This window comes from Taeniopygia guttata, chromosome 28 (genome assembly GCF_048771995.1).
Source record: "Taeniopygia guttata chromosome 28, bTaeGut7.mat, whole genome shotgun sequence".
In the NCBI taxonomy this organism is placed as follows: Eukaryota; Metazoa; Chordata; class Aves; order Passeriformes; family Estrildidae; genus Taeniopygia; species Taeniopygia guttata.
Window position 1 is genome coordinate 1,902,263 of NC_133053.1, and position 14,340 is coordinate 1,916,602.

The 14,340-nt window shown below is 53.6% G+C and overlaps 1 protein-coding gene across 2 annotated transcripts; it reads right to left on the reverse strand.

Annotated features, from left to right (window-relative positions):
• Positions 1 to 757: 757 nt before the first annotated feature.
• LOC100219442 (uncharacterized) lies at positions 758 to 9,897 on the reverse strand. Of its 2 annotated transcripts, XM_030256804.4 has the most exons (8): positions 9,854 to 9,897; positions 5,989 to 6,065; positions 5,350 to 5,545; positions 4,709 to 4,791; positions 3,213 to 4,428; positions 2,589 to 2,788; positions 2,276 to 2,404; positions 758 to 2,197 (listed from the first exon to the last, which is right to left on the reverse strand). In XM_030256804.4, exons 2-8 carry the CDS (start codon positions 6,046 to 6,048, stop codon positions 1,637 to 1,639), a joined length of 2,445 nt encoding a protein of 814 aa, XP_030112664.4. In that variant the 5' UTR covers positions 6,049 to 6,065; positions 9,854 to 9,897; the 3' UTR covers positions 758 to 1,636. The 2 variants fall into 2 exon arrangements, with proteins under 2 accessions (XP_030112664.4, XP_072775443.1); XM_072919342.1 differs by lacking the exon at positions 9,854 to 9,897 and having other exon boundaries at positions 758 to 2,404; positions 5,989 to 6,062.
• Between the last annotated feature and the right edge of the window lie 4,443 nt (positions 9,898 to 14,340).

Sequence of the window (14,340 nt, forward strand, 5' to 3'; positions counted from 1 at the left end):
ACGGGGGAAAGTTTCCAATTCCACTTTTGCTTTCCTGTCTCATGAAAAGCCTGCGATTGCCCAATTGCCCTGGGTGCCTGGCCGGGCACGGGGGTGGCACGGCCCGGCTGGGGGAAGTTGGGGCGCGGGTGGGGCGAGCCCGGATGGGACGGGAAGGGATGAGCGGGGATGGAAAGGGCTCAGCCGGGATGGAAAGGGCTCACCGGGATGGAAAGGGCTCACCGGGATGGAAAGGGCTCACCGGGAAGGGAAGGGAAGGGAAGGAAGGGAGCAGCCTACCTGCGGCCGGTGCCCGGGGCTGGCGGAAGCGGCGCGGGCCGATGGGGCACGGGCGGGGCAGAGCGGGGCGGAGCAGGAACCCGGGACCGGGAGGGCACAGCCCGGGCAGCAGGAGGGTCTGTCCCCTGCCAGACACCCGCCACCTTCCCCAGCCCGGCCCCCGAGCTGACAGAGCGCTGGGACAGGCAGGGACCCACCTTTCCCTGCGGGAAGTGCCGGTGGGAAGCTCAAGGATCCAGGGTGGCAGAGGAAGAGTGGGGCATGGACAGATGCACCTCAGGAGTACAGGCAGAAGTCAGGGGAACAAAGTTATTAAGGCATTTTTCTGGTTAAGAATGGGACCTGCTAAAGGAACTTTGTTTTTTTCCCTCCAGCAAGAGCAGGGAACAGACGAGCTAGGCAGGGACAAGATTTTGTAAAGGCAAGGCTTCATCACAGCTCAGGTGATGCAGCTTTAGGTACACACAAACCCACATGGTTTTGAACACAGGTCACACTTTATTCCAGTGTCTGCTCACCTGCCCTGGCACAGGGACAATGCCAGGAACAGTTACCAAAATAAGTTACATTAGAAATTATTACAAAGTAGTGTTTTCTGCAAAAGAACCAGCACCTGGATTAAAATCCCCCCTATTTTAATAACAGGATATCCTAATCCCATGGCAGAGTAACTCCTGGGAAAAGCTGCCTCATTTAATGGCTGTGGAGTCTTTCACACATGGAGTTACTCACAGATAATCCTTGAAGTCATCCACAGAACTAGGAAAGATGATTAAAGAAAACCCCACACTGCTGAGTCCTTCTCTATGAAGGAAAAAGTGTTTGGCTGATCCATGAAGAGAAATCTCTTCTTGAGAAGCAGCTCCTTGCCCCAGCTGTGCCAGATGTGCTGCAGGGCCGAGCCTCCCCGGAAGCACAACAGGCACAAAGGAAGTTGTGTCTGGAACTTGTATTTTTAAATGTGGAGAAGGTGGGAGATGGTATCAAAGGTCAAGCATAGCATCTTCTCAAGAGCTCCACAGCTTGGGTAAACTAAAAACAAATCCAGCATTAAAAATAAGTTGAGATCACTTCTCTCCCACAACTTGTCTCAGCAAGATTTAGCTACTCATAGCTACAGCTGGGCTGGGTTCAAAAGCTGCAGTGCAGGTCCCATCTCCCCTTTCAGCACAGCAGTTGGATTTAAAAACAGTAAATTAAGATTCAGAATCTCCCCGCCTTGGTTATCAGATCTCCTTACAACTACATCTGACTCTAAATTCAGAGATCAGAGGCACTCGTGGCACAAGTGGGCACACAATTAGAAAATCCAGTGCTGTTCTAGCCAAGTAGCCTTGGTCAGAAGAGCTGGGATTTATCAGAGATCTTCCTCTGCTGCACTGGTTTTTATCTCCTTTGCAGCCAGGGCCACCTCTGTGTCCTTCCCTGCCTTCTCCTCCAGCTTCTCTAGCACTTCACACCATTTTTCTGAGAGCTTCTTGGTTCCCTTTGGCTCTTCAGGTGCCTTTGTCACCTCCTGTGATAGTGGAGCGTTTTCCAACTTGGGTAATTTTCTATCACTCCTCATCTCTCTCTTCTTGTGCTTTCTGCTCTCCTGTGCCACCTTAGCCATGGCCCTGAAGGGCCCCACAATCCAGTTCAGAGGGATGTTGTGAGCCACATACTCAAAGAGGACATCGAGGGACCTCCGAGCCTCCGCCACACGGTCCTGGCTGCGGGCCAGGGTGGTTCTGGAGAGGTCCTGGAAGGACACAGCCCTGGAAAAAGAGCTGTGGAGCTTGTAGATGTGTCGAGCGGCCCGAGCCACGGCTTCCTGCATGCTGCTGGGGAGGCCGAGGATGCTGAGCCTGAGGCTGTGGTAGGCGGGCTGGAGCTGCTGGGTGATGATCCTCAGCATGGCCAGAGTGCGGGGCTCCACCTGCAGGAGAGAACAGCTCAGGGACGGCTCGGGAGGCCCGCACCGAGGGGCTGCTGCTCCGTGCCCCTCCGGGGATACCTCCGGCTGCCTCGCAGTCCTGACTTGGTTTCCTTTGGGCTGAGTCAGGCTCCAGTCCACCCACAGCTGATGGAGCTTCTCCTGCCCCTCCAGCAGCTTCTGGCCAACCTCCTGTTTCACTGATTCAATCTGATAGGAAAAATGAGAGGAAAAGTTGGACTGCAAGCACACACAGAGAGGCACAAGCGCTTCCGTGCCAGGGAAGGATCCAAGGTGACACGGAGCTGGTGCGGGATGGAGGAAGAGCTTCCAGCTGGATAGCAGGGCAGGAAAGGCTATAAACAGTAGGAAGAAGGGAAAAGCGTGTCGGTACCAGTTTTATTGCCAGCTGCAGCCGTGCCAGGGTGTCCTGGATGCGGTGCCTGAAGCCCTGCAGCTTGGCCAGGGAGTGCTGGTAGGCTCGGTGCCGGAGCCGGCCCGACAGCGAGCCCAGGCGCACCAAGTAACTCCGCTGCCTCTTCTGCTCCTCCACGGAGGCCACGCCAAACCCCTGCACCGTGGTGGCCAGCTGACCTGGAGGAAACAAGAACAGAGCTGCAGCTGGACTCACTGCCAGCTGGGAGGGCTGGAAGAGGCTGGATCACCCACTGGAAAACGTGAGGGTTGGATCTTGCTGTGGGAGCAGGGGGTTTGTAGTCGCTCCTGTGTTAAAGGCAGGTTAGTCCCTGCTCAGTTTTCAGGTAAGCAGACTTGATGGAGAGGTTGAAGCGTGGACCCATGTGTTTATTTACTTTGAGGCTGATGGACAAGGACCAGCCAGCAAGTGCTTGATCTCTGTCCCATGCCATGTGGCAATTTGGTGTTGACAGCCAGCAACTTGGTGATAAATTCAGAGCTACCTGTCTGCTTCAGAAGCTTGAGTCTTGCTGTGTCAGGTGCTCTCTACTCACATGGGAAAGGACTTGCATCTACAAGCGCCAGGTAAGTAGTTTCTTACCTAGTTCCTCCTCGGTCATTGGGAGGTAATGATCCACCAGATCTTCTGACATTCCCAGGACAGATTCCACACCTCCAGCCACTGCCTGGCTCACTGCCTTGACTTTGCTTATGCTGTTGGTCACTTCTAAATTGGTCATCTCCACGCCCTTCTGGAGAGCCTCCTTGCCCTGCTCCAGGGCTGTGCTGATCTTGCTGCTGATGGTGCCACAGGCAGCATCCAGAGCTGTACTGACTGTAGAGGTGACCGCAGATTTGGTCTTCTCAACACTGTCTTGAACAGCCTCTTTGGTCAGGTCCACTGCTTCGGTCACCTTGTTGGCCACCAGGTCCTTGGCCCCCTGGGCAGCCCCCACAGCTGCAGTGATGGTGGAAGCAACAGCAGACTTGGTCCTGTCAATGCTGTCCTCCACTGTGTGCTTGGTGACATCCACAGCCTCTGTCACCTTGTTGGTCACCAGCTCCTTGGCACCCTGGGCAGCCTCCACAGCGCTGACGATTGTAGAGGCAACTGCAGACTTGGTCAGATCAACACTGTCTTCTACAATGTGTTTACTGAGGTCCACTGCCTTGGTCACCTTGTCTGTCACCAGCTCCTTGGCCCCTTGAGCAGCCTCCACAGCACTGACAATCGTGGAAGCAACTGCAGACTTGGTCAGGTCAACACTGTCCTCCACCATGTGCTTGGTGACATCCACAGCTTTGCTGACCTTGTCCATAGCATCTGTCACCTTGTTGGCCACCAGGTCCTTGGCTCCCTGGGCAGCCCCCACAGCTGCAGTGATGGTGGAAGTCACAGCAGACTTGGTCCTGTCAACGCTGTCCTCCACAAGGTGCTTACTGAGGTCCACAGCCTCTGTCACCTTGTTGGTCACCAGCTCCTTGGCACCCTGGGCAGCCTCCACAGCGTTGACAATCGTAGAGGCAACAGCAATCTTGGTCCTGTCAACACTGTCCTCCACCATGTGCTTGGTGACATCCACAGCCTCTGTCACCTTGCTGGTCACCAGCTCCTTGGCACCCTGGGCAGCCTCCACAGCACTGCTGACAGTGGAGGTGACCACAGACCTGGTCAGCTTGACACTGTCCCCAACAACACTTTTAGTGAGGTCCACAGCTTCAGTGACTTTATCAGCCACCGCTTCCTTGGCCTCACAGGCAGCATCCATAGCTGATGTCACCTTGGTGGACACCAGCTGCTTGGTGTCTGAGATCACCTGCACCAGGGAGAGGGAGACAAAGATTTTTTTGTTTTTGTTCCAAAATGTGTTTTCCCTCCCTGAAAAAGCTTTCCCACCTGGGTTAGTTGTGCTTGCAGCGTGTGGGAGGGCCAGGGAGGTGAGCACAGCTGTACTGACACGGACATGGTCACTCCTGCATGCTCAGGGCACCTCTCGAGCTTTCCCTGCTGCTCAGCTTTATTTATTTCCCCATCTTCTTCTGTACCCACAGCAGTTCCATCAGGCCATGGCTTCCCCCAAAAAAGCCTTTCCTTACCTTGTCTGCTGGCTGCTGCAGGAAGGGCAAGTTCTGCTCCAGCTGATCCAGACCTTTACAGGCATACTCATTCACAAGAGCAACTGGAGGAGACAAACAGGCACCAGTTTATTCTTACATTTGGGGATGGGTTTTTGACCCTACAATGGCCAGTTCAGGATACACACATGAAAACAAGCCCCATAAAATAAATCCCTATTCTAGGGTGGGATGTGTGTGGGCATCTTGTTAAAAGTGAACCAATCCTAAAATTGGTCAGGTTCCAATAGTCTCCATTTTACCTTCCCAGCTTTCTAACAGTAGACTTTAATCCAACTGCACTATAGCACCTGCCCTTGGTGGGTAGGGCATTGAGTTTAAAGGGCTGAAAAATGTTGGGATGAGCCAGGCTGACACAGCTCCTGCCTGGGATGGTCAGAATCTGCAGTGAGAGGGAGTGAGCAGGGAGTTACTACTCAGTAACCTCAAGAAATCAAACTCTCCTAGAAATAGGTTAATTCCCAGGCAGTTCAGTGTCCAGCAGCTGCTGAGTGGGAGGCTCTGTGCTAGAGGAGAAGGTGCTGTAGGAGGTGGGATCACCCTACAGGCACATGAACCTCCCCTCCCCTGCTGTCCAAGGGTCCCCCCAGCCCTGCACTTACTCTGTGGCTCCAGCTGGCTCAGGATGGGCTGTGCCCCTCCGACCACGCTGCCCACAGCCACGGCAGCCACGGTCTCAGCCACGCTGCAGACCCCACTGAGGCAGGGGTGGGACTCCTTGGTGTGGTTGTAGGCAGAGGAGACCAGGTTGAAGGCAGAATTGAGCAAGGGCAGGTTGGTGACTCGATTGACAGCGCTCTAAACCCAAGAGAAACCCTGACATTAGAGAACCCTGAGCTGGTGGGTGAACACAGCCATGTGTCTGTCCAGAAAGGTCCCAGCAAATCCATCTCCTCATCCTCCAACTCATCCAAAGGCCTCCACCAAGTGAATGAGCCAGGGTTTAGAAGCCTGAACTCTGTGCTGGTGAATTCTGAGTCACAGTGGTTTCAGCACCAAACCAAATGTGGAAGAAGGGCCTGTAACAGCTCCTGTTTCAGAACTACTTCCATCATTTGGCCAGCCCTGAAGCTGTCTCTTGAGCAAATCAATTACCTCCTGTAGTGAGAGGGTTTTGATTTGGCCACAGCTTCATAGGGCTAATCTTTCTGTCCCCCCCAGCCTGGTTTTGGGGTGCTGGCAGAGGTTTACCAGCACATGTCAGTGGGTGATTTAACAGCTGTGGGTGCCCTGGCACCTACCACAGTCTGCTGCTCCTCAGCCTTCAGCAGGTCTGGGGTTGGGGTCTTTCCTGAGGCCATACTGACTTCAGCTGCAGCTGGAAGGAAAAACAGAGTATCATGAGCACAACTACATTGCCGCCAAAGAAATAAAATCCTGCCAGAACAGGGGAAAAGCAGAGGGCAGCAAAGCTGGGATCCATCATTCAGCTGCTCCCAGGAAGGTTCAGGTTAGAAATAGATGAGAACTATTTTATGTCTTGTGTTTTCTCTGTGGGGTTGGGACAACCCTGGCTGGACACCAGGTACCCACTAAAACAACTCCTCCTCAGCTGGACGGGGGAGAGAAAATATAACAACATAACCAGTTTGGGAAGGACATGAAAATCCTGTGGAGTTTTCCCTGGAGGATGAACCAGGTTTCCCAGGTATAGCATTCCATGGCTACCTGGAGAATTGCCTTCACATCCTACTGACCAGCAAGGCAGGAAATCTCACTTCCTGTGTCTCTGAGCCTTGGTTTCATTCTCATGACATAAAGGGATTGAAAAAATATAAAATGTTGCAATAATCTGAATGGGTATTGGTTCCCCAGCATAGATCTCCTATGGTATCTGGACACTCCTGTATTGGTAATAAACCCAGGATTACTCTGAGCCTTAGGCACAGCAGGGATTTCTACACATTTGTTCTTTGGGACAGGGGCTGCTTTTCTCTCATTTGCCAGTTTATTCCTATTCTTAGATTTGCTATGACATTTTCCAGTGGAAAACTCTCAAACCAAAATTCCTCCCAAACTGGATTCCCAAGCCATGCACTGCTCCAGGCACACTAGCAGACTCTTCCCCAAAAAAAAACTTGCCATCTGAGTTGTGGTGGAACACATTGTCTTTTTTCTTGTGTTCTTTGCCTTGTGCAAGGTTTTGATTTTGCTGAGAAACAGGAACAGAGAGATGGAGAAAAGTAGTGAAACCAGCATTTGTGAGCCCTGAACTGGGCCAGGGACATCTTGGGGGGTGACTTGGCAAAACAGCAAATATTGCTGCATTAACCACTTAATTAGTCAGAATTCAGTGAGATTTGAGCAGGGCAGGGGTGCCAAGTACCACGTGCCTATAGCAAAAGTGTCACACAAGTTGTCACCCCCAGGCTCTCCAGTGAGAAGCTGGGAGCCAGTGCTCCTCTGGGAGCCCTCCCCAGGTTATCTGCACAGCAGAAACACCAAAGGGTCCTCACCAGGCTGGGAGAAGCTGTAAAAAGCCACTCCAAAGAAAGCAAGGCTGCCTATGAAACCCAAGTCCCAAAGTCCAGGGGGTTTGCTGTCAGTGCTGTCCCTCCTGCTCTGCCTCAGGGCAGGTTTGTTATTTCTTTAGAGCCAAGCAGGGCTGACTTAGGGGCAAAGCACAGCTTTCAACACCATCACAAACAACCCCTTTGCTCTGTTATTTTACTTCTGGACAGGTGGAAAAAGCTCAAACTGTGGAGTTTGACACTGTGGCGGCCTTGGTGTCAGGGATACAGCAGCAAAAGGACGAGGGGGAGGACTCTGGTTAGAGTAATTCAGGACTAACTTCTTGGCTGATGTAAAAACTGGTGTAAGGTTAGCTCAACCCCTGAAGTACAGGAATCCTGTGTTAATTAAGGATGCAGGCTGCCAGGGACAATCCTTCAGCACAGTCATGTTGGAACAAGGTTTGTTCTTCACTGTACAGGAGAAATCCATGTTTTGCAACACCCGGATTTGCAGTGTGGGCAGATCTCCACAGCTTGGATTTATTTTCTCTTTCCTGCAGAAGTGCTGAGCAGCCCTTGCTTTTCTTCAGAGATTGCAGGAAAGCCCAGTGGTTGGCAACTCTGGGTCAGGTGGTCCTGAATCCTTTGGAGAAGCCACAGCCAAGCCAGGATGGTTGGGAGTGGAAATCCCAGTGGGCAGAGGAACAGAAAGAGCAGCACTTTGTTTTGGCTGTGGTTTCCTTCATATGAAAGTGATGATCAGATGACTTCACACCATTGCTACATCTGAAATATTAGGTCACTGCTGGAGAAAGCTCTTGAAACAAGTGGTTTCAGAACAATGAAACTTCAGTGCCCTTTTCTAACATCAAGGTCAAGACATTTTCTGGGATCAGGAGCTGAACTCCTGCTCATTGCCCAGTTGAGTCAGGGGAAGAACAAGGGCTGGCTCTCTGACTTCTGGCAGTGACCAGTTCGTGTAAAACTGGTTCTTTACTCCCCTTGCTGGAAGGTTTCCCTGTGGGAAGCAGCTCAGCTCCATGAGGACAGGCTGCTGGTGTGTGCTCCTGTAGCATCTTCACGTTCAGGAAGCTTCTTTCCCTTCCAGGGAATTTTACCTTGGGAGACAGAGTGAGCCACAGCCAGCACGGCTGGTTCAGTGGCTTAACTGGCAATTCCTTAATGACCACTGAGGAAAACAAAGCTAAACTTAGTGCTTTAGATGTGAGCAGGGAGGGCTAATCAGGGCACAGGAATTCAATTGTAGTTAAAGCACCTATTTACATTCTTTTCGAGATTTGCCACTGATACCCGGGTCCCAAAAATGCAGAACTGGGTTACAGGATATCTGTGGGGAATAGGCTGCAAATGCTCTGAGGACAGAATTAGTTTTAGGAGGAAGATCAAATGATTCCCAGCTTTGACCTGAGGACAGTAGAGGTGCCCATCTCACCTTTCTGGATAAACCAGCAGCACTGGGAAACCTCAAAGATCAAAGCCACCCTTGCTGATGGATGCAGGGCTTCCCCCACACACCCCAGCAGAAATTAAACACCACAACCAGTGGCCACCACGGGGCCAGCAACTGCTGGGAACAGAGATATTTTAGAAAAGAGGAGAGGAACTTTTACTGAGAAACACCTAATTTTACTGAGAAAAAGCTTCTCAGTGCTGCCCAATCTTTCCATGAGGACAGAGCTCTTGGTTTCATCTGGAAGCTGTAACTTGCACAGCAAGCAGCTCAGCAGATTTCCATCTGGCATTTTCAGCAGAACCAGCTTCAGAAACTGAAATCCTTCCCAGCCATCCACAGCTCAGGGTAGTCATGACCACATTTAAAGCCTTGTTAGTGTTGAGGAACACTAATCCAGTTTGCCAGAGCTCCCTGTGGGAGCTGGCAGGGCCCTGCAGGGACAGGGTGCTCCTGAGCAGGAGCTCTCCTGTCACTCAGTTCTCTGCCTCCACCAAAGGATCACGAGAAACAGCCCCAGGCAGGGCTGGCAGCGCTGTCACAGGAAGGGAATGCTGGTCACCTGCACCACCTGTCCCCAGGGTGTCACCTGCCCCTGGAGCATCCACCTTGTCCCCACCATCCCAAACACAGCGCTGGGCTGTGCATGTGACTGGGGGGAGTCACCTCCTGTGGACCCTCGGCAAACAAGAAGCAGAAAAAAAGCTTTTAAAGCCCAAACTGCTCAGTCACAGCTCAGAGATCATGGAGTTACCAAAGAGTCATTTTAAAGCTGAGAAGAAGCCTTTAGGGAAGGGTTTAGATCCCAAACCATTCCCTAAAGGGAAAGACCTTAAAGATCACCTAGTTCCACCCTCAAGCCTCTCAGTTATTACTCAAGGCAGACACATCACAACACCAGAAAATGTCACCTTTGGCCTCAGAAAGCAAAGCCCCCCTGCCCCACACAGAGAGAAAAAGCAGGGCCACAGCACCAGCTCCTGCTCTGCCAGGCTGCTGGAAGTGCCCTGTGGCACACACAGCTCCCAGCGCAGGCACCTCTGAGCCACAGCTCCTGCATCACCTGTGCCCACCCATCCTCTGCCCTGCAGAGCCCCGGGCAGAGCAGGGCAGCCCTGGGGAGTCACCCCAAACAAGGCACAGAGCCCCCCAGCTCCCTCACCTCCCCCAGCCCAGCCTTACCTGCCTCCTGCGCGCCCGGCACTGGTGAGACTGGGAGCACTGGTGAGACTGGGAGCGCTGGGCGCGGCCCCAGTTAAATACCGGGCAGGGTGATTGGCAGTGCGGGCTGATGGAATTGGGAACTGGGCTGGCCAATGGGGATCTCAGCGGGGTGGGGCTGCAGGTGAGGGGCTGAGATCCCCCCGGGGCTTTGGAGGGTGTTGGGAGCTGCTCTTTGTCCCCTCAGGGGGGACAGACCTGGCAGGGTGTGCAGGGCTTCTGTCAGAGGGTGTCCCATGGCTTTGGGATCATGGAATACCCCGAGTTAGGAGGGGCCCACAGGGATCCCCTGGCCCTGCACAGACACCCCAACAACCCCCCCGTGCCTGGGAGCTGTTCCTGCAAAGAGCTGCTCAAGCACTGGAGCTGCTGTCTGTCAGAGCTGAGCCCCTGTCTGTCCCCAGCTGTCCTGGGGCTGCCCTTGCAGGTCACAGGTGTTGTCACCAAGTCCCAGGGAAGCAGGACACGGTGTTTGTGGTGTGAACCATATCATCCTGATGTTTTCTTGGCACAGCTCCCCCTCCCCACATGGGGCTGCTGTGGCTCCCTGAGTCAGAAATTCTCTCCCACCTCAGCCTGTGCCAGGCCCCAGCAGACACCTGATGAAAAAACCTTCTGCTTCTCCTGTTTGCTGGGATTTTCAGGGTAGGAGTTGATTTATGTTTTTATCCTTGCAGAGGGCCCAGCAGGGCAGGACTCCAGGGAGCTCAGGGCTTTTTAACAGCTATAACAAATACTGAAAACTCCAATTAATGCTTATTCTATTTGTGCCTTTTCATCTTCAGCTCTGAAAAACTGGTTTGAAAACATCAATTAAGCTTCCTGATCAATGAAGCTTCCTGTTGTCTGTTTTCAAGATCAGTGGGGGAGGAAACTGAGGCACAGGTAAAAATTATCTGAAGCCTTCTAACACTATTACAGTGATTGAGTCACCTTGTTTTGGGCCTCTGGATGCAGGAGACCTTGGCTCTGTTTCTGTATTGCCATTCAGGCAGAGGGGGTGCCAGTGGTTTTTGAAAAATGTGCTGTTAAGCTGACAAAAATGTAGACAATTGTCACTCTTCAGCTTTGGGGCTGGAAGGAATCCTGATCCTGAGGCTGGCCTAGCTGGGAGTGCTGGCTGGAAAAGCCTCTGGAGCTCAGGCACTCCTGGAGAGCTGGGACCTGCCTGAGTCTGGAAACCTCCCAGGGATGGAGATCTCCCACAGCCTCTCTGCCTGCTGCACCCATTGGGTCTGGGTGTTGCATTAATGGAAAAGCTGCTCCCAATGTCCACTCTGAGCCTCTCCAGCTACAAATTGTGGCTTTTGCCTCCTGTTTGATCACCTGCACTGCTGGAAACTGTCCTTGTGCATTTGTCTGTGTGATAGAAACTCCATATTCCATCATCACTGGGAACCTGTCACAGAGTCACAGGATCCAGAATGGTCTGGGTGGGAAGGACCTTAAGTTTTTATTGCAGTTCTGAAGTGTTTGGTATCTTGTACTAAAACTGAAGCCAGCTTTTAACAATTGTGATGTTTGTAAGGGAAGTAAAAATTGTTCTTCTCTGTCCTGTGAAGAATTAATGAAATGAAGGTTTTATTACAGGAACAGGGAGTCAAGAAATGAGCATTTTGTAGTGTTGCTGTGTATTTTGGAGTGTTGGCCTGACATGAGCAGTGCTGCATCCTCAGGTAATGTCAGTGATCCAGCTGCCAGGTGGTTCATGGGTGTGAAGTGCCCCAGTGGGTCAGTTGTGGTGGGGATGGTGAAAGTCTCATGGGACAGGTTCTATTTCACCCCCTAAGTGAGTGAAACAGCAGTGTCTGCATGCTGCACCTTCATGTGGCTGTGGTGGGGCACAGGGGAATGTGAGAGCTGAGAACCAGTAATTAAAATTAACCAGGCAGTGTTTAATATCTAATGTGTGCCTTTGATATTAGGGTAAAATGTCAGGGCTGGGATTTCCTGCTGGGTGGCAGAACTGCCTGCAGGGTCAGGACACTGGATCTGGGGGATTGCAGTGGCAGAGCAAAGGTTTGCACAACTGTTTCTGTGACCCTTGGTGCTCTATGAAAGACACCGATTTAAATCTGAGATAAAATCATTGTAAGAGGTTTGGTGGGGTGGGAAGGGCGTGGGAGGAAGTGGAGAAACACGTTTGGGGAAGGGAGAGGAGCTGTGTTGGTTGGAGCACAGGAGACCTGAGCAAAACTGCAGCATCCAGTCCTGGGGCAGGATCCTTCAGGTGTGAACCCCACCTGTGGGAGCCAGGAGCCCCTGTCCTTCAGCCCTGCTCCTTCAGCCTCCCCCTGGCCCCTTCAGCCTCCTCCTGGCCCCTTCAGCCTCCTCCTGGCTCCTTCAGCCTCCTCCTGGCCCCTTCAGCCTCCTCCTGGCTCTGCCTGGGGACCAGTTGTCCCACCCTGGTGGGGTTTCTGTGAGTGCAAACCTGCAGGCGTGTGGGGGATTTGGAGGGTCAGACCCCTGTGTTGGGAGCCATTCCTTTCCCTGCTCTGTGGTGTGTCACAGCTCAGCATTGTCCCTTCGGGGCCCAGAGGCCACACGTGACACTGGAGTTCCCACTGCAAAGGTTCATCTGCTGCAGCGGAAATCATCCTGCTGCTCTCCCAGGGCACTGAGTCCATGAGTAACCTGCCACCATGCCACAGTCACCTTCCCCGTGTCACCTCCCCTGGGGCAGGCACGAGAAGTGATGAGAATGATGATTCAGGGCTGGGGCATGAGGAGCTTTGGTTCTGTTCCTCAGTGAGCACAGCCCTTGGGCTTCCAGAGCTCTGCAGGGCCCACAGAGGGGACAGCTCTGTGTCATTGTCATTCTCTGCTGTACAAAGCCCACCAACCTTCCTGGTCCCCCCAGGCCTTCAGAGCACTCTCCTGGGTCAGGACCTGCTGCAGGTCTCTGCTGCCTTCCTGCTGCATCAGCCCAGCAGGAGCCTCCTGTCTCCTGTGCCTGCTCCTGCTCCCCTTCCAGCAGCTCACCTGGGCTTCTGCTCCCTTCCAGCAGCTCACCTGGGCTCCTGCTCCCCTTCCAGCAGCTCACCAGGACTTCTGCTCCCTTCCAGCAGCTCACCTGGGCTCCTGCTCCCCTTCCAGCAGCTCACCTGGGCTCCAGCTCTCCTTCCAGCAGCTCACCTGGGCTCCTGCTCCCCTTCCAGCAGCTCACCTGGGCTCCTGCTCCCCTTCCAGCAGCTCACCTGGGCTCCCCAGTCTCTTCCAGCAGCTCACCTGGGCTCCAGCTCCCCTTCCAGCAGCTCACCTGGGCTCCCCAGCCCCTTCCAGCAGCTCACCTGGGCTCTCCAGCCCCTTCCAGTAGCTCACCTGGGCTCCCCAGCCCCTTCCAGCAGCTCACCTGGGCTCCCCAGCCCCTTCCAGCAGCTCACCTGGGCTTCTGCTCCCCTTCCAGCAGCTCACCTGGGCTCCTGCTCCCCTTCCAGCAGCTCATCTGGGCTCCTGCTCCCCTTCCAGCAGCTCACCTGGGCTCCCCAGCCCCTTCCAGCAGCTCACCTGGGCTCCCCAGCCCCTGTTCCCTCTCCAGGCCCTGCTCCCCTTCCAGCAGGACATCCCAGAAGGTGGTGGCAGGTTCCTGCTCCCCTTCCAGCCACATTGTTCTCACAGCAGGGAACGGCCTGATGGTTCCTGGCTTCTCTCCCAATATTCCAGTTCACCTTTCCACTGCTTTTTCAGGCTGCAGGATGGTTTTCTACGTGCCTGGCTGCTCCTCCCTCTACTGCTGCTCTCTTGCCCGAGGTAGAGGTGAGCTGGGGTAGTGTGATGCTGTTGGTTTTGGTGGATGGGAGAGGGGATGTCCCCTGGGCCTGCTAAATGTGTCCCCTCCATCTTCAGCTGTGGCTGAGACCCCAGGTCCTGCTTCCCCAGAGCCACAGGCCTCCTTTGCCCTCCCCAGCCCTGGGTTTTGCCCAGCTTTACCCCTGTAAACTGCTGCTTGTTCAGAGCTTTGCATGGAGGGAGGGGAACACGGAACCTGGAGAATTCCTGGTGCAGCATGACTCTGGATCAGCCCCAGCACGTGGGGCTGGAACAGCCCTGCACTGCTCCCCCTGAGCTGCAGCCCCACTGCCTCACCTGGGGCAGGTTTGTCACTGTGCTGTGTGTGACAAGCCTCAGTCATCATGTCCTTGGGAACAGCAATGCAAGGAATAGGTATTTATGCACATAAAAGCATAAATGGCAGTGCCTGTGACCTGGTTTTGGCTAGGATAGTGTTAATTTTCTTCCCAGTAGCTGATCCAGAGCTGTGTTTTTGATTTAGCACGGGAATAATGTTGATAACAACCGATGCTGTGGTTGTGGCTGAGTTGTGCTTCATCCAAACCAGGACTTTTCAGTTTCCCAGGCTCTGCCAGCGAGCAGGGGCACAAGGGGCTGGGTGAGAGCACGGCCGTGAGAGCTGACCTGGAGTGGCCAGAGGGATATTCCGCTCCACA

Bases quoted from the DNA above. Each gene is read 5' to 3' on its own strand.
- LOC100219442 (XM_072919342.1), bottom strand. From the start codon at position 6,048: ATGGCCTCAGGAAAGACCCCAACCCCAGACCTGCTGAAGGCTGAGGAG. The intron at 4,429-4,708 runs GTAAGGAAAGGC...TCCCTGGTGCAG, and splicing joins TGCAGCAGCCAGCAGACAAG to GTGATCTCAGACACCAAGCA. The intron at 2,405-2,588 runs GTACCGACACGC...TTTTCCTATCAG, and splicing joins TGCAGCTGGCAATAAAACTG to ATTGAATCAGTGAAACAGGA.